General features: G+C 41.8%; 1 protein-coding gene and 1 long non-coding RNA gene across 2 annotated transcripts in view; both read left to right on the forward strand.

Annotated features, from left to right (window-relative positions):
* The first annotated feature begins 2243 nt into the window (after nt 1–2243).
* LOC110555462 (uncharacterized protein C9orf85 homolog) lies at nt 2244–2705 on the forward strand. Its single transcript, XM_060378706.1, has one exon. The coding sequence runs from the start codon at nt 2244–2246 to the stop codon at nt 2703–2705; it is 462 nt and encodes a 153-aa protein (XP_060234689.1).
* Nucleotides 2706–6492: 3787 nt separating this feature from the next.
* LOC132653123 (uncharacterized) overlaps nt 6493–19565 on the forward strand; it is a 50211-nt gene continuing 37138 nt past the window's right edge. Inside the window, exons 1-2 of the long non-coding RNA XR_009590833.1 lie at nt 6493–6635; nt 7289–7508. This is a non-coding gene — a long non-coding RNA (uncharacterized LOC132653123). The remainder of the gene's footprint in view (nt 6636–7288; nt 7509–19565) is intronic.

The following is a 19565-nucleotide window of genomic DNA, read 5'->3' on the forward strand; positions in this document are numbered from 1 at the left end:
AATCCCTGGCTCACTCCTGGGAAGAAATTAATATGTTTAGAAATGGGAATTCCCACGTAAGGGAATTAGGCAGTCCTCACACTGTAACCAACAATGTAGCGTTGGTTACATTTCGCAAGTGCTTTTCTAGGACTCACATCTTAAGTGTGTGTGGGTGGGCATATGTGGTGGTTTGGGTGAGAATGTCCCCATAGGCTCATATGTTTGAATGCTTAATCCTCAGCTGGTTGAATATTTTGGGAGGGATTCGGAGGTGTGGCCTTGTTGGAGCTGTGTCAGTGGGCAGTGCTCTGCCTTTCAGACTTCTGCAATGGTGTTGCAGAAGTCAACACCATTCCTAGTTAGCTATTTCGACATGTAAGCTCTCAGCTCCTGCTCCCGCGCTGTGTCTACCCACCTGCTGCCATGCCTCCGACCATGATCACGGACTAATGCTCCGAAACTATAAGCCCCCAATAAACTATTCCTTCTCTAAGTTGTCTGGGTCATGATGTCTCCTCACAGCAATGGAAAGCTAACTAAGACAGCATGTTTGTATGTGTGTATGTCAGTCATGCTAGAGGATATACAAACATTTCATTCATTTCATGTGGTTCAGGGAACTGTACAATGGACCTGTCTAAGACACAATAGTCATGCAATCTCTCCTCATATCCTACACACTGATATCTGCCAACTGTGTGGATGAACCAATGGGAATCTGTTGACACTGAGAGAAAGTCATCTACTGACTATATCACCAGCAGCTGAATAAATATATATAAGTGACTGAATTACACAACAGCAGAACCACAAACAGCTGAGCCCAATTTTTAAAAAAATTTTAAATACTTTAATTTAAATGAATATAAAAATAGAATTAAGAGGCTTTTCTTTGTGGTTAAGCCAGAGTAGAAGATAGGCAGATATTTTTTTAAATGTAAAAAAAAAATTATATTAGTTTGTTTACTTTACATCCCAAGGGCATCCCTTCCCTTCCCTCCCCCAGTTCTCCCTTCTTCCCTCCTCCCCTCCCCTCTCCTTTTCCCCCTAGAAAAGGGGAAACCCCTCCCCCTGTATTAACCTTCCCCAGCACATCAAGTCACATCAGGCCTGAGCATATCTTCATCTCCTGAGGCCAGACAAGGAGGTGTTGCCAGGGTGAAGTGATCCAAAAGCAGGCAATAGAAGCATGTAAGCACTCTGGGAGACAGAAGCAAGTGGATCTCTGAGTGCGAGACCAACCTGGTCTACAAAGTAAGTCCAGGACAATCCAGGCTACACAGAGAAACCTGCATTAAAAAAACAAAAACCAAAGCCAAACAAACAAACGAACAAACAAACAATAATAACTCTAGACTTCATCCAACAAATGACCTTCTCTGCTAACTTGAACTAAGTCTCCTTGAGTAAAAGGATGATTCAGAGCTGGGGTTGAAGAGTTACCAACCCAATTTATTGACTCCCACAATTGTGAGCTCCACGAAGATTTATGGTTTGATTTTTTTATGCATTTAATTTAAAATTAAAATTACTAAACAACAAAAGAACTGATGAGTGATAACAATCTTTAATCTACCTCCCTTTAACTCATTTGTTTAATTATCTTTTAAAATGTTTTGGTATAATTGTATAAATTATCTTGTTTTAGAATTTGAATTAGAAACAAATTACCTTTGAAATTATTGTAATTTCCAGCCTCATGTGCAGGGGGCAACTTCTGTTGTTATTTCATTATGTTATCCCTGGGAAAATATTTTTAGTTATTAAAAAAAAAACTTACATTTTTAAGAGCCCAAAGTAAGAGAGCTACAAAGTAAACCCTCATAGTTAGGCATTATGACAGCTGTTTTTTTTTTTTTTATGTCTTTTAATCTAGACACATTTCAAATCCAAGAACAAAAAATCGAAGCCACAAGAACAAAAAAGAAATATACATTATCCCATCATGCTTCACCTTTTACCTGCCTAAACATGTCACCCCCCAAATGGTGAAATGTGTAAATTTGAAAGTAGCCTCTCATTCATCCAACAGAAAACTTTTTAAACTCTTTGGGACAGTGTTGCCCAGAAGTACTTTAGATGTCTGTTATCCTGTGGGAAAGTCAGAGTCCTCTGATGGGTAATGGTCGGATGGACACAAGAGCTATGCTTGGTGTATAGGCTGCATAATTCATGCATAACTTGGGACATTAAAAGTGTGTTTTTGCCTCTTCCCTGTAAACCTAAAGGCTGCACAGGCTTAAGGTGCTTGTAATTTGAAGATGAGTTCCCAGAAAGGCAATGTGACTCTGTCTAGGCCTCAGAAGCACCAGAATACGTTCACCTTCAAAAATGACAAGTTTGATAAGAGTGTTCAGACCAAGACAATTAATGCAAAGCTTCATGATGGCGTTTGTCAGCCCTGCAAAGAAGTTCTTGAATGGAGTATAAAATACAGCAAATACAAACCACTGTCAAAGCCTAACACATGTGTTAAATGTTCACAGAAGGCAGTAAAGGACTCTTACCACATAATGTGTAGACCATGTGCTTATGAACTTCAAGTTTGTGCAAAATGTGGAAAGAAAGAAGATATTGTTATTCCATTTAATAAAGAAATTTCAGAAAGTTCTGAAAATCAAGGTTTTAACCATGGAAGAAGCTGCAAAAGGAAAGAAGATAGTGATGAGGACTTTGGTGCTGAGGCTGACTCAGATGGCGGGGATGGAGACACTCATGCCTGACAGCATGGAGTCAGCTGCAGAGGGCTCAGCAAATGCACTGACACCCTAAGGAGGGAGTCAGGAAAGGCTATTTGTTAGGCAGAACTGGATCATGAGCAACACCAATTATAACATTTGAGTAACAGAAACTTTCAGGTTTCTGCATATACAGAAACCTGCATATACAGAATATGCATGGAAACACAGCGGCCTGTTGTGTAATCTATGGAAATTGTCTAGGAAAACATATTAGCTAATGTCAAATTATCAGTGCTGAGAACTGGTGATTGCATCAGAACTAGCTCATGAAAAACTAAGATGGTTGGCTTAGGTTGCCTTTCCATAGCTTAATCTCAAGTGTGTGGCTTCCTTAGCAAAAGCCCCCTTACAGCTTACAAAGCAAATACATTATTTTTATATACTCAAAATCATGTGTTGTGATTTTCCTTCAAAAATATTTATATATATATATTTCTTCCTTTTTTTCCCTTTATCTTTTCTAGTTTAGAAATATATAAGAAAAAAAATATAGTTACTAACTAGAAAGGAAAAAAATCCAACATTCATGCCCAAGTGGAGATCTTTGCAGGATCAGAAGCTCCTGTGAGGTTCTTCCTCATAAGCTTATCCATCTCAGAATTTCATTGTCCTGAATTATCACTTTATTGCCAGTGTTTCTACTTGTAAACAGTGTAAGCTGGCTTCATGTGATTGTTGAAAAATGTGTCCTTGTGTTTAAAATCCCAAAGCTATTGAAAAGTAGCCAAGCAGTACAATTAACGTTTCCATACTCTTTAGCCTAATCTCCACGTATGTATATATGATATGTATGTACATGTACAAATGTGTGAATATGTTTGCTGACCCATTGAAATAAATGTGAAACTCCGAAAAAAAAAAGTGTGTTTTCCTCACATGCTGTAAAGGATGTGGAGAAAGAGGAACCCTCCTCCATTGCTGGTGGGAATGTAAACTTGTATAACCACTTTGGAAATCAATGTGGAACTTTCTCAGACAATTAGGAATAGCGCTTCCTCAAGATCCAGCGATACCATTGCTAGGCATATATCCAAAAGACAGATGCTCAAGTACACAACAAGGACATTTGCTCAACCATGTTTGTAGCAGCTTTCTTCATAACAGCCAGAACCTGGAAACAACCCAGATGTCCATCAACGGAGGAATGGATACAGAAATTGTGGTACATTTATGTATCATAAATACGGTAATAGGAACAGGGACTGTCTCTGGCATGAACTCAGTGACTGGTTCTTTGATCACCTCCACCTGACAGGGGGGAAGCCTTACCAGTCCATAGAGGAAGACCATGCAGCCAGTCCTGATGAGACCTGATAAGCTTGCAAGTGGAAGTGGAAGAAGGACCTCCCCTATCAGTGGACTGGGGGAGGGGCATAGGAGAGGTAGAGGGAGGGAGGGTGGGATTGGGAGGGAATGGGGAAGGAGCCACAGCTAGGATACACTGTATCTAATAAAAGCGAATAAACTGTAACTAATAAAAATAAAATAAAAATTAAAAAAGTGTGTCTTCCTAGCAACATGTACAAAAGCTGTCACAACCAAAGGGAAGGTACATTTAAGACTAATGCACACACACACGCACACACACACACACCAGCTGCTTTTATGCACCTATAATGCAGAAAACTAATCCTGCCTTAGCCTAGCAACGATTTTACAAAAGTGCCAGTGGCTTTTTAAAGGTCTTTGCAATGAAAACACCTCCATCCCTCTTAGGAAAGCAGAGTGTCTGACTCTAAAGCCTGTTTTTCATCTTTATTAAATCTAGAAGCAAAAATGGAAAATATGTCACTTTTCTTTTGAAGGTTAAAACAATTTGTTTTGGCTAGTGTAGAGAATATTTTCTCATAGAGAGTACTAATCTCATTGTAAGAAAAATGAAATGAGATGTATTTTGAGATGCCAACATTCCCTGTAAAGAGAACCAGTTTCACAAGAAACACACAAAACACCCACCCATGCTGTATCATATTAATGCAGCTTAGACAATGACTAAGTGTGTGCATGCATGTGTGATATTTTAGTGAACAAATAAAAGTCATCTGTTAGGAAAACATGCACATGCCGCCATTTTAACAATGGAGCTAAGCAACGTCCTACAGTAAGTGAGAGGCCAGGGCAGCAGTGTCCACTGCTAAGTGCGATCTCTCTTATTAGCAGCCAACTACCACTGAGACCCCGTTTTCCCTTATTTTGTCCTGTGGGTTGGAGTTACCCTAATCTGAATTTAACCTACTCTTTTCAAAACATGAGTTGTGATGAAAAACTTCTTACTAATTCTGAGACCTGTGTCATCCAATAGATTTATAACCATCCCTTCAAACCAAGGCAGCTTTAACAAAATGAAATGGTATGAATCACAAATCTGAGTGTAAATAAAATGAGATTTATTTATTTATTTTTTTTTATAAAATGAGAATTATTTTGGTGGATAGGTGCTTATGTGCTTTTAGCTAATGACTGCTTTTTCCACATACATATGAACACTTTTGGTAAAATGTCACTCATTCAATGTATTGAGTACCCGCTGCTGGCCTAGATGTTTAAGTTCCTGGAACCTGGAGATGAACGTACACTTGTAACAGGGTTTGTGACCCCTAAAACCTTGTTGCTCTCTCCCTCTCCAGAGTGCATTTCCTCAAAATTCATCATGCAGAAAGATCGTCTTCACTACGAGGGGGCTTAGAAAATATCTTTAGAGCTTTAGGAGCAAATCTCTCTCTGGCCTTTTGCTCCCTTACCTCTTCCTTCATCATACTTTTCCAAGGTAAACCAGAAATGTGAATTCTTCTTCTCCCACTGAAGCCATAGAAATCAGAGCCCCCGTTCCTCAAAAGCCCTTCCCTGGTCTTTCCCTGGCCACAGACAAACCCTGTCTTGTCTGGCAGCAGAATATGTGACTCCTGCTCTAGAACAGGGTTGTCTAGCCCTCAGGAGAAAAGGAAGTTGCAGTGAGAGGCAGAGGAGTGTCTTAGCAGACAAGCCTTGCTGGCTTCCTTTTCAATTCATCAGACCCTTTCCGTCTACTCCAGCCTGCGCAGGAATCTGAGTTAAGGTACGCACTTTGACAAGCCACTCCACTCAACAGGAAGACTGAAGTGTTGCGTAAAACTGTAACTGTGTAACTGTGTTATGTCACCTTTTGTTTACCTGGCTTCCTGTTAAGCATGCTGGACATACCTATTTAGTTACGATTCCTCCTTTGTCTGACTCTGTATCCTCTCAGGGGAAAAGGTCAATGACCTTTCTTCATTGTGACTTGCAGAGACTGCAGATCTGTGTGGGTCTTGGCTGTGGCTAACACAATCTTACACCTCTGAAGTGTTTGGGAAGCAACAGAGGGACTTAAGGCAGGAGACATTAAAAAAAAAGGTTTATATATTATTTTTAACTGTGTGTGGTTACATGAGCCTGTGGACATTAGAAGAGGATACTACCCTGTAACAGGGGGATTGTAAGCCATCATGTAAGTGGTGAGAACCAAACCAGGCCCTCAGCACAAGCAGTAAGCACCCCTGAGAGCTGAGCCATCTCTCCAGTCTCAAGGCATAGACTTCTGACCAAGCAGATTGCCGGTCTGCACTGATCAGAGCTCCTAATGCAATGACTCATGATGAAAAGGGTTTCAGAGTTTCCTCTGGGCCCTTGGTTTCCACAGCCACAAGAGAACTTCCTTTGTTGCAGGAAGAGCAAGGCCTACCAATCCGGTACTCTGTTATAATCTGTCTGTGTTTTCTCTATTTTAGCCCGCTGTTGGTAGCTGGCTGCACAAACACATAAACTGGTCCGCTGCTGCACACCCGTGGAGGAAGGATGCAGTTGAATTCACTGGGACACATCCACTGAGTGAGCACTGAGGAGATGCAGGGGTCTGGGTCCTGGATGTGGCTGGCCAGGCTTGTGTTCTCTGTGGTGAGTCTGGCTCCCTCTGAGACTACATGGAATGAAAGTACCCATCAGGGCCTCTACACTCTCTTCTTATTTCAAAACAAAAAGGCCACGGGTCTCTGAGTCACAGCAAAACCAAACTGAGTTAAAATCCTGTATTTAAGGGTATAAAAGATAATTTAGGGACACTCCTGCTGAATACAGTACTTCTTTATTTTTAGGAGTTCCTGTGGGTATCAAAAATCTACACGCTCGTGTTTTTTTCTATGAAATAGCAAATGATGTGCCTATAACTTACACACATCCTCTGAACACATCTCCAGGTTGCATGTGCCTCCTAGTATATTGTATACGGAATAAAACTAAATGTAAAAGCATGCCTGTACAACTCAGGACAGAGGCAATTTACTTCTATGTGTTCTCAGTGACTCTGTACGTGTGGTTGTACAGTAGGATTGCAGACAGGATGTTGCTGGGATAATGTAACGCTGTAATTTGTGGGGGGACTTGTTAAAATAGAGTAGGGCTAACCTTGAGCCAGTTGAGGGGAGTTGTTATTTATTTATCTTTTACTTCCAGGTATGCTAGTTATTATAGTAGCCATAGTTAGTTACCTAAGGGAATAAGTGGATTTTCTTGAGATTCAATGCCAGCTTCTGATGCGGGTTTTCTTTCAGACTCAATAGATAGTTTAAGCTGATCTAGAGAAGAAGTCACAAGTCGCCTTCCTGGGTATTTTCATCACTGATACAAAGCAGCAGTGACAAATCCGCTGCACCCAAGTCTCCTTGATGGACGCTTAAGCTTGTACTTCCAGAGGCCAGTGGGTAAGAAGAGGTACGGTGGGTGGAGAAAACGCCAGCTGCTGCACCCCAGCCTTTGCCTTTGCTTCTCACTGTAAGTATCTTCAAACTTACCAGTTGTCTAAAGTTAGGCTTCGTTGCTATGGAAAATGCCTGAGACAGATAGGAAAGATTTATTTTGGCTTTCAGTTCCTAGTGGTTTCAACCCATAGTTGCTGACTGTTACTGAGGTCCTGAACTGAGTCTGAGTTTCATGGCGATAAGCATGGAGTAGAGAGAGGTAGATTGCCTCGTGGCAGACAGGATGGGGAAGGAGAAGGGATACCTTTCTAGGTGTGTCCTTAGGAACCTATTTCTCTAAAGAGACCCCACCTTCTTCTTTCTATCATCCCAATATATCATGATATTACGGATCTGTCAAGGGATTGATCCACTTACTAAGTTAGTAATCTTAGTTTCCAGTCACATCTCCAAAGCTGATTAGCTGGCAAGTGACCCCAAGAGCAGGAATCTAAGGAGACACTTCATATGAAAACCATAGATGGGTCTATGCTAGGACAGCATTTCCAAATTATTCTCTGGGGAAACCTGTATGGCCATCCTGTCCTGAGCACCAATGGGAAGGCAGCCCATCAGATTCCAGCAGTGGGAGAAGCCCAAAGGATGCTTCCTGTTATCATCTTGAAGAAGAAGAAAAATTGTGGCAAAATCATGAGTTAGACTCTCTCTCCTAAGTGTTCTAAGTTCTGTAGCTCTCAGTAGATCCATACTGTTCTGTTTTCACTTGGTTAGGGTGTGAAAGCCAGAGTAACATGAGGAGGCCGTTCGTACCTTCTTCAGGACAGACACCTGGTAAAACTGAGTTTTCCTATCTTATTGCACATGGAAACCTCTTCCCATGGCTGAACATAACTTGGGAGATGATAGTCTTGTCACCATTGTATCTTGTGTGGTAATAAACTTACTAGGCAAGACTTTCAATTTAGCACGTTTTGGCTTCTAGAAGCATCTGTAGACTGCGTCTAATTTCTACAGGAGCTGGAGAAGTACTGCATTTCTGATATCCAAAGGTCTGAGAAGTTATGTCTTTCCCCCTTGGAAACCAGCTGTCTCACAAGGGCTCAGAAGCACAAGAAACACACACAGGCTGGACAGGGTGTTCTTCATTCTGGAAGGCTTTTCAAGAGCAAGTCAATAGCCCTCAAGGGAGAACAACTGGTACCTCTGATGTCTACAATATAATGGGTACATGATGGGATTTTAGGAAGTTGTTACTGAACAAGGGACCTCTACTTATAACACACTCTTGATTCCCAAGTAAATGGTGGATTTTGAACTATAATATTTATAATATACTTTGTTTAACAGTTGTATTTACCTGTAAGGAAAAATTTTAAGAGTGTTGTTTTTTAAATCACTTAAACCATCTCTTTAAATACTTTACCATAATGATTCTGTTTAAGATGATGCATCAGCCTTGACATAAAGAGCACGTACCAATGGTCTGTCAAGATGTCATAAGGTGGCTTGCACTCCAAAATAATGTCTCACGTAGATGAATGGGTCTAGGCCCACAAAGATAGAGTTGTTTGTCCCCAGAATACCGAAAACAGGCCAGAACTTCTGTCACCTGGATCTTATCCTTTCAGTCCTTCTCATACTCAATGTTACTATTCTGAAAGTTATTTCTTTCCCTGAGAAAATATAAGATAGGAATTGAGTTCTAACTCCTCATGAGGAGACAAAGTCTTACATTGTCCTCCAACACTTAGCAAATGATGTTCATTCTATTTTCTATAAACTACAGCAGGGGGTGAGGCTTGCATTCATTCAAAGGCCAAGTAAATGGCAGTTCACAACTGTGCTAACGAGATCAAGGTTTTTATTAATATCCTAGTCCATTTTCAGTCACTCTAACAAAATAGTTGAGACTATATAAATCCATAAACAGTTGAATTTATGAATGTAGGGAGTGCCAACACTTTGAAGCTGACATATGTTTCTATCTGATGAAAGAAAGCCTTTTGCTGCTTCATGAGCTGGAATAGAGTATCATGTGGCAAAACAGAGACAACTATGGTCATTGTGCTTCTTGCAAATCCTTCAGCATCATCAGTGGGACCGCATCTTTTAAATGCCTCAGCCCAAATACCATCAACATATTTGGGGAGACCATGTCCCAGCGTGTAAATTTGGGGTGCACACTCAAATCATGTCACTTAGTGTTTGGAAAACTGATGTCTGAAAAGGAAGGGAAGGACAAAGGATTAAGAGATGGAGAATTGGGACTGTGACTCAGTCCTGACAAAGGCTCCAGCTGAGAACAGAGGAAGCCTTGAGGCTGGGCAGCCCTGCAAAGCTGATTCAGCCTGGTATGTACACCTCAGTGTACATCACTCCCCGGATGGGGCATCCTGGGTTGCAGCGGGAGTCTAGGACAGAGGCTTCCTCTGACCTTCAGATGGGGCAAGCACTGGAGGCTGTGGGTCTGCTAGCAGGAAGGCTTTATTCCTGAAGGGTAGTCTGTGGTCATTTTCCAGGACTCCTGCCTCTATCTGAGCTGGTGATTATTAGTTCAAAATGTTCTACATGAACCTCATGTGCCTCAGAGAACAGAGGCTGAATCCAGATTAGAAGTCGCTACCAAGCAGATTCCTCGCTGAAAACAACTCCGGACAGATAATAGTAATCTTTTTAAAGGCCATCCTGTTGGATGCCAATGCTGTTTACTTTGGTAGAAATTAGAAGTTATAAATGAAAATAGAGGCCTAGATATTTTAAAAAACACAGGAACACCAGAATATGAATATAACTATTATTGGTTTTTTAACTTGAGTATTTCCCTACATTTGTATATTTACATTAGTTTTTAAATTTTTAAATACTACATGATATAAAGAATAAAGTTGTAGCCAGAGAGCAGTGCACATCTTTAATCCCTGCACTCAGGAGACAGAGGCAAGCAGATCTCTGAGTCTGAGGCCAGCCTGATCTCCAGAGCAAGTTCCAGGACAGCAAGGGCTACACAGAGAAACCCTGTTTTCAATAAAACAAAACAAAAATAAAAAGACTAAAGTTGTCCCTGCCTCTAAGACAGTCTTTAGTCTCTGATGCAGACTCCTGGTCTAGAGCCAGCCCACCAGCTCTTTCTCTCCATTACACATGATGAGTAGGCAGGGGCCCTGAGTTCCCTGCTTCATGCCAGCACTGTCTCAGAGGCAGCCCGGCTTCCCCCGAAGGTGTGGCTAAAGGAGATGTTCACGTGGAGTCCAGGCTTGTTCAAAATGCACAGTGTCGGGGTGTTTTCCTCTGCAGTTCATGCCCTTCTCCCTGTCTTTCTGCTTGACTTGTTGGGAACCTCCTTTTCTTTCCATTGAGGAGAATTTCCATTAACCTTCCACATATTTGTGGACCTCAGACAGGGATTTCATTTTCATGTTTAGGCCCATTCAAGTGAAGGTCGCTCCTTTTCCTACCTGAATCTGGGAGGGGATCAGGATTGCCCTCAGTCTCTTTCTTGTGCCTGGACACAGCTCCATTTCTCCTGTGAGAAAGCCCTCTTGGTTTTGAGTCATGTTGCACACCTAAGGGACCCTCCCCCCCCACTAAAGAATGCTGCTGTCTGCTGAACATCAGATTGTTCCACACAGTGGAAAGCCTTGGGGACTTGGTTCATGTTTTCCATCTCTTGGTCTACATCTGTGGCATTTAAGACCAACCGGACATCCATGTAAACAATCCACACAGTAGCCTTTGCTGCTTCTTTATCTCAGAGACATAAGCATTTGTTTCTACTTCACTTTAACACCTTGGTCTCTTTAAAACTCTGAGTTACTCATCTCTACACTTGTGTGACAAAACACTTGACATTATACACACACACACACACACAACATACGTATGTATGCACATTACTCAAGATAAATAATTTGAACAGGAGGGTTACTTTGGCTCGTGGCTTTGGAACACAGTTCTGTCTAGTGCTTAGGCTGTTAGTGGTGGTGGGGGGCAATAGTGTGTTTCAGAGGAAACCAATCACCTCGTGGAGGCAGAAAGCAGAGGTGGAGAGTACAAAATAGATCACCCTGGAAGACACACCCTGATGTACTTCATCCAACTAGGAGGCCCCATCTCCTAGAGTTTTAAGACTGCCCAATAACCCACTAAGGAATGAATCCATAAACTGCCTAATCCATTCATAAGGTTAGAGCCACCATGACACAATGGCCTCTTAATGACCCCTCTACGGAACCTTGCTGCTTTGGAGACCGTACTGGCTGGTTTTGTGTCAACTTGACACAAGCTAGAGTCATGAAAGAAAAAGGAAACTCTCTTGAGGCAATGCTTCCATGAGATCCAGCTGTAAGGCATTTTTAGAATTAGTGCTCATTGGGGGAGGATCCAGCCCATTGTGGGTGGTGCCATTCTTGGGCTTGTGATCCTGGGTTCTATAGGAGAGCACGGCATGGGAAGCAGGCCAGTAAGCAGCCTCCATGGCCTCTGCTTCAGCTCCTGCCTCCAGGTTCCTGCCCTGTTTAAGTTTCTGTCCTCAGTTTCTCCAGTGATGAACAGGGATGTGGAAGTATAAGCCAAGTAAACCCTTTGCTTACCAGCTGGTTTTTGGTTGTGGTGTTTCATTGCAGCAAAGAAGCCCTACCTAAGACAGAGAACAAACAAACCTTTGAAGCATGTACTTCTGGGGGATACTTAAGATTCACACCCCCAGCTCCAAACTGATTTACCTCTGAAGAACCACAGCAGCAGAACCTGTACTTTGGGGGTTTCTCAAGAAGCAGACTTTGAACACAGGGGATTCACATGGACATGAATCCTGCTAGGAGTGGGTGGAGTATCGAGACAATGGAAGGAAATAAAGTACTGAAGGGTAGAAGGGCAAGCCAGTTCTGACTGTGGGCAGCTGGAATACTCTCTGGGAGACAGAGAGCTGGGGAAGTCTGGGAGACAGGAGTAAACACCCCAGACTTGGCTCACCGTGGGCAGGTGAGGGGGTAGCTATCCGTTTGCGTCCATTAGGGTCGCTTCTTGCAGCATGACTGCCCAGGCCTTCTGACCTGCCAGAAAGTTCAGTCAAGAGCAGATGGCGGCTTGGCAAGAGCAGAAGCAGCAGCTGCTTCAGCGGGGTGGGCACCCTCATTCTCTTCACCTATCCCTTCAGCTCTCTCCTCCATTCACCTTCTCTTACCAGGCAGCTCATCTTTACTGGGACCTCTGATCACTTGGAAGTGTCCACTTTCAGTAAACCATGGCTAAATTCATACCATGTGGAGCCTGAACCCCAAAGACAGAACATTTTCTCTTGAGCTGCTTAACTTCATTGTTTTCTTATGTTTTTGTTTTCTTCTAAAAAAAAAATCCACAATTGAGGATTTCCCCGCTAAACTCAGACGATCATGGTGAGAAATAATTGCCTATCCAGGCAAACCGGTGCCACTACAAATTGATGGATGTCTGTCTTGTTTTTCTTTCTTGTTTGTCAGCTGCCCCTTTAATGACTCCCAGCTACTCATTTAACCTTTCCTCCTCTCCCCAGCATCCTCCTTGACTTTTACTCCTTTCTTTCACAGCTGATGACTCAGCCACATTGCGGGAGGGAAGTTCCTGTGTGCACTCTGTCGCTTTCTCTTCTTCTTTATTGTTTGGCCCTCTCCAGGCCGGACCTCCATGCAAACTATCCCAACTGTCATTGATATCCTTGCCAGTTCTTCTTCCTAGAAAATACCACCCCCCATATTTTGTTCCACAAATATATCTGTTTTTTTCTTTATCTTCCTGGTAAAGAAAAGTCCCATTTCTTCATGTATGCACTGAGCCCTTGAATTTCACCACTTTCTGTCGTGGTCTCTTTTCCTCTGTATTTTATCCTTATACAATGTTATGGCCTCCTCATCTACTTTTATGTGCACAGTTCAGACTCATCCTTTGAAATCTAGACTCAGAACAAAATGGTCTAGTTGACAGCCACTCTTGGATGTTTCAGGGATATGCTAAAATTAATATATTCAGATGTAAATGGATACTCTTCATTCCAACTCTCGCCCATTTTCAGGATACTTCCTCTTGATAATCTATCCATCCTAGCACAGAGCCAGAATCTCTGAACCAGCCTCAGTGTTCCTTATCCTATTGGATGCCACCTCTCGAGTGTCTTTTAAGAAGTATAATATTTTAATTAATTCTTTGAAAATGTCAAAGCTGAGTAGAATATAATTTGATTATATTCACTCCTGAATCCTCCTCCCAACTCCTCTAAAATCTACCTGTCCCTCCAAACTTCATGTTCTCTTTATATTTTAAATCCACCAAGAACAATCTGTGCTTTGGGCCAGAGGGCCTTCCACTGGAATCCACAGGTTAAGCTTCTGATAAGTACTGCCAGTCAACAGCCTGTTTTCCAGCCTACCTATTCCTGAGAGTGGGATTCCTCCCGGTTTGGGGACTCCCCTCCTCCAACTACCAAGACTGTGTGCCTAAAAGTCCATGGGCCTAAAAGTTAAACTCCTTACTTTTATCTTCTGTTATGTGTGGGATATATGTATCTGGGATGCTGAGCTAGCTCATGTGGGATGAAATAAGGACAAGGACAGGAAAGACAGGAGGACAAACAGACTCAGATGCTTATAAGTGTGATGCAGGGACTTAAGAGACAGCAAACTTTGTTGACATCTGGGATCAAGTGGCAAAGTATACAAGCGGTGTAGGGGGAAGGGTTTGGCTCGGATTGGGAATCTGCAGACAATATGAGCGCAGGAAGAGGTAGAAAACAGCACACTATTAGCCTGGTATATCTGAAGCACAAGCCAGCTTTGCAAGTAGAGTAGAGATGCCTCCATTCCTCTGTGGGACTGCTGGCAGGCGCTGGCGGTGGGGATGTCTGTAGCCGTTCTCCCAGGGCGGATGTCCTTGCAGTAATGCATGGCCTGGGGAGTCAGCGCTGGTGTTTGGTTTCTTCTCCTACATCACTCTGTCAGAGCTTCATTAGTTCTCAGACTGCATTTTTGGACCTTAAATCACCAGTATTTTACCTGGCATCTGGCCCATGATGGGTCCTCTACACCTCCCTGAAAGAAAGGGAAGTTTTCGTAGGTGGTACTTGCCAAGGGCCTGGCATTTTCTATGGACTAATCTTAAGTTGGCTAATTTTATCCTCAAGCATGGGTATGATACTAGCTCCCACTTCACAGGTGAGAGCTCAGATGATAGCAGTGTGAAGCGGCTTGGCCAAGGCCACTGCCACCGGCGGGAGAGGCCCTTGTTGTCTGTGCTCCTGCTCTGAAGCTGCCTCTTCTGGAGCTATTCTCTTCTTCATCTCCTGGGCCTGCAAATTTAACTTGCAGAAGGCTGAAGATTTAAAATCTGGGTTACATGTGGTTTGTAACCCAACTGATCTCAGTGAGTTTCTTTTTAACTGGTTTCCTTCTTAAGAAACCCTGGTTTTGTGTGACAGGAAGCCCCATTTGTTTGTAGAGGTAACCTCAAAGAATTAATTCTCTTAGTCCTGGTGGGTGAGTTCTCTTGCAGGGAGAATGTCTACTTCACTCCCCCTAACTACCTACCAATTCTTCTTAGTGTCTTCCCTCCAAACTGGGGAGATTTTTTTTTCACCCAACTTTTTATCTCCTCATCCATTTATTGAGGTAATTCGTCACTTTGGAAGAGTGATGTTAGAAGCACCTGGTTTTGGGGTAACACTTTTTTAAAGAATTAGCATGAGATCTAACATGTTAATTTTTAAGAACAATGTGTAATTTAATTTTCTCTAGCTAGGCTTATGTCTTCAACGCCTTTGGCGAAAAATGGGAAATTTTATATTTGTTCAACTTTGTCATCTTACCCAAGAGTTGAACATTTGTATTTGGTCCAGAAACATTCAGAGTTTAATTTTCCTTTTTACTTAGTTGTATTTCTCTAACCTGTGATGAGAACTGAACAACAGAGTAATAACAGAAGGCTTATGTGTCTGAAGTCTTCTAGTGAAAAAAAAAAAAGGAATTCACACCTAGCTTGCATTTCATGAGGATTTCACATGCATTACCATTTTTCTCTGGATCCCCAGCGGACTTCTAAACATGTATATGTTGACATTTTTGGAGTGAAATTAATAATCAAGAGTTTTTTTTTTATTCTAACTTTGTTGGGGGGGGAGGAAAAGGCATTGTGTCCAATACGCAATATCAACACCATGGCCAACTTGCAATGCCTTCTTAGATTTAGATCTTGAATACTATTTAGTTAAAAAATAATAATAATCTTTTTCCATCCACCCCAGGTCTCTTCTAAACCTATAGCTTGTTGGCTTCAGAGCCTGTAAGTGCTCTTGCCATTTCTCTTGAAGACCTGATCTTCATAGAGGCGCGCAGGATTCTCTGCTTGCCTCTTTTCCTAAAAATAGAACTGTGTGATATTACAATAATTTAGACCACACTTAAATGTGAAGGGTGCAAAACTCCAGCTTTTCTGCTTATTTCTCTTTAAATTACATTTCATTTTTTAAACTTGACCTGAGGAAGATGCATGTCTGTGTGGCTTTAGTTTCTGAGCTGGGGTTGGTAGATTTCCAGCTGCAGGACTGGACCTTCTTTTCTTAGATGTTACAAAGTTAGAAGCACTTTCCTAAGATCAAAAAAGTTCATTTTGGAAGAAAGACTTTATGTGGTTAGTGATGGAGAAAAGTTGGCTGGGGTTCTAATCAAAGGTGTTTCAATCCCTCTCTCCATGGATCATTTGCATGTGCCAGGCCCCATGCCCTAATTTTCAGTTTGGAAAATGTGGTCCCTGAATTAGTTTCCTAGGTTGGCTGTAACCAAATAGCAAAAATGAATGGGGTTAAAAAAAAAGAGAGATGATTCATCTTCTTATAGTTGTGGATGCTGTAAGCCCAAGATAAAATAGGTCTACCCTGAGCCTTTCCTCTTTGCCTTACAAATTCCCATCTTTTTCTGCATCCTTAAATGGCCTCTCACCTGTGCACATACATGTGTCTTACTTAGCATTCTCTTCTGGTGAGAACACCAGTCATAGAAGACTAGCAACCAGCCTGAGGCCATGTTGAACTGAGTTCCTTCTTTAAAACTCTAATCTCCAAGTATAGTTAATCAGAGATTCTGGGGGTTAAAAATTTAACATGTCAATTATAAAGACATTCAATTCAGTCCATAACAGTATACAGCTATATGTGGTATGTATCTCTTTCAGTGCATGTGTGTGTGTATGTGTGTGTGTGTTGTGTGTGTGTTAACCCCTGGTTGGCCCTTGAGTCTAAACTCAGCTCATCTGGATATATTAGTTTTCCATTACTGTAATAATATCAGAGATAATCAGTTTATAAAGAGAGAAAATTTGTCTTGTCTTGCAATTTTGGAGGAGTCACTCTGTGATTGGTTGTTTGGTCCATGGGGAGAGAACCACATCACTGAGGGGAATATGTGTCAGCACCTCAAGAGCCAGGAGACAAAGACACAGAGTGGAACCAGGGCTCACAGTCCACTTTATAGTTCTACTGCCAACGATTTAAGAAACCGTCAGAGAGCTCTTCCTCTCACAGGTTTTGTCACCTGCCAAGAAAACAGGACTTTTAAACACACAGACCTTTGGGAGCATTCAAGATCCAAATTACAGCAATGGCCCTACTCAATGTGTCTCGTTAATAATAAGTCCTCCTACAGTAGATGGGTACAAAGATAGAGACCCATAGCCAGACATTACACAGAGAGTGCCAGAACTTGGAACACTCAGCCTAAATGAGTGTTCATTAAATCCTTCCCCTTCTCCCCTCGGAGAGAAGTATAAGAGCCAGAGAGGTTGAAAGAAAACAAAGCCCTCTAAATCAACACTATCAAAGCTCGTATGAACTCCTAGAGACTGAGGCAGCGTGCATAGGATCTGCATGGTTCTGCCCCTAGTCCTCTGCACTTGGATTATGGCTTCCAGTTTAGCATTTTTATCATATTGCTGAGTGTGTAAGCCAGTGTGTCTCTGATTCCTGTGCCTTCTCTTGGGCCCTTTCCTTTGGTTAGTTTGTCTTGACCAGCTTTGAGGCATTAGTGTTTACTTTATCTTATCATGTTTTATTTTGTTATATGTTTTTTTTTTTAATTAATGAGTAAAAACCAAGAACTAAAGTAAAGGCTAACAACTGAACTGCCATTTATATCTTCTGGAAGAGGAAAAGTCAGTTTTTGAAACACTAGTTATATTAACCATTCCAGAACAGGCCTCATTCAGGAGTAGTTGACCCCACAGGTTTGTTTTGGCATGCTTTTATTTGGTTACAGTTTGGTGTTTTATTTTGTTTTGTTTGGGAGGTTTTATTTTAGTTTGTTTTCTTAGTTTTGAGGGTTCTGTTGTACTGTTCTTGAATGTAAACTTGGATGGGTAGGGACAGGAAAAGGATGAAAGAACTTGGGAGAAGAAAAGAATATAATGAATATACATTTAAATTTTGTCTTAAATAATAAAAATATAATAGAAAAGAAAAAAATAACAACTGAGGAACAATGATGACACAGAGGGATTGATGCACAACTTAATACCACAAAAGCATAAGGAGTGTTTTAACCCCAAGAAAACATTACAAATAAGTAAATTAATTTTATTATATAGTAAATATAAGAATCCAGTGTGCTGTTGGGTAATAGCAGTTTTGATCAGCAGTTGCAGAACAGTGGCTTACCTGTCTAGCCATTCTATTGTTGTGAGGGGATACCATGACCAACATAACTTTAAAAAAAAGCATTTAACTGGGGGCTTGCATATGATTTCAGGGAGTTAGGCAGTTGTCATCATGGTGGGAAATATGATAGCAGGCAGGCAGGCATGGTACTGGAGAAGTAGCTGAGAACTCACATTTGATCCAAAGTTGCAGGCAGAAAGAAGGGGGGAAGAAAGAGAGAGACAGGAGAGAGAGAGAGAGAGAGAGAGAGAGAGAGAGAGAGAGGAAGAGAAAGAGAGGGAAAGGGAAAGGAACAGAGACATAGACATAGAGAAACAGAGAGACGGAGAGAAAGAAAGACTGGGCTTTATAAATCTCAAAGACTACCTCTAGTGACAAACCTCCTCAAGGAAGACCATACCTCCTAGTCCTTCCTAAACAATTTCATTAACTAGGGACTAAGTATTTAAACATATGAGCACATGAGGGCCATTCTCATTCAAACTATCACATTACCAATAATGATTAAATAACTTCCTAGTGTTCATTAAATGATGAAAACTTAGAAAGTAATTAGTTAGTATTTGTCATCACTCACTCTAGAGCAAGCATTCTGCTCAGTGAAGTATACAATGTTAAGGCTTCTGTCCTCGAAGTATTCGCCCCTTAGTATGTCAATCCAGGTACAGTGGGGTCACATCAGGACTAAGCCCGATGTCAACAGGGCATTCCCACCCTCAGATTCCCACTCAGATCTGTCTGAGATCTAGGTCCGATCTGCTCAAATTTCCAGGCAAGCAGACAACAGAAGGTCAAATCTAGTGCCAAATTCTCTGAACATTCCTGACATGTTGAGTCACCTCTGCATTCATCTTCCTGTCTCTGCTGAACTTCATTCTCCTCTGTCTTACAGCCATTCCGTCATCCTTTCTTCAGAGTCAACTCTCAAAGTTAAGTGATAAGCTCAATTATGTGTTCCTTTCAATAAAGCACAGTGCATGTGAACATGGCTCAGCAGTTAATGTCTGTTGCTCTCGCAGATGACCTGGGTTCTGTGTCTAGCACCTATATAGCAGCTCACAACCATCTGTATTCCAGTTCCTTGGGATCCAGTGCCCTCTTCTGGTCTCCTGGGGATACTTGAATGCACATGGTACATATGAATTCACACATACACATAAAAATAAATAAGGAAATGAATAAATAAATTAATACACGTGAGTCAGCTGAATGAGGCACATTTTTGCTAGCAGTATGACGACAAAGCAGGTTATGTCACAGAGGCTGAGAGAAATTGATCTATAGTAGAGCCAAGGAAGCAGGGCAGTGCCTCAGGATAAAGACTCATGTACAGGCCTGATGACTTGAACTCCTTCTTGGACCAAACAAGGTGGTGGAGAGTACCTCTACTCTCAAGATTGCCCTCTGTCCTCCACGGCCTAGCAGTGCTCACATGCACATATATAACATACGAAATAAATA

This window comes from Meriones unguiculatus, chromosome 3, assembly GCF_030254825.1.
Source record: "Meriones unguiculatus strain TT.TT164.6M chromosome 3, Bangor_MerUng_6.1, whole genome shotgun sequence".
NCBI classification, from domain to species: domain Eukaryota; kingdom Metazoa; phylum Chordata; class Mammalia; order Rodentia; family Muridae; genus Meriones; species Meriones unguiculatus.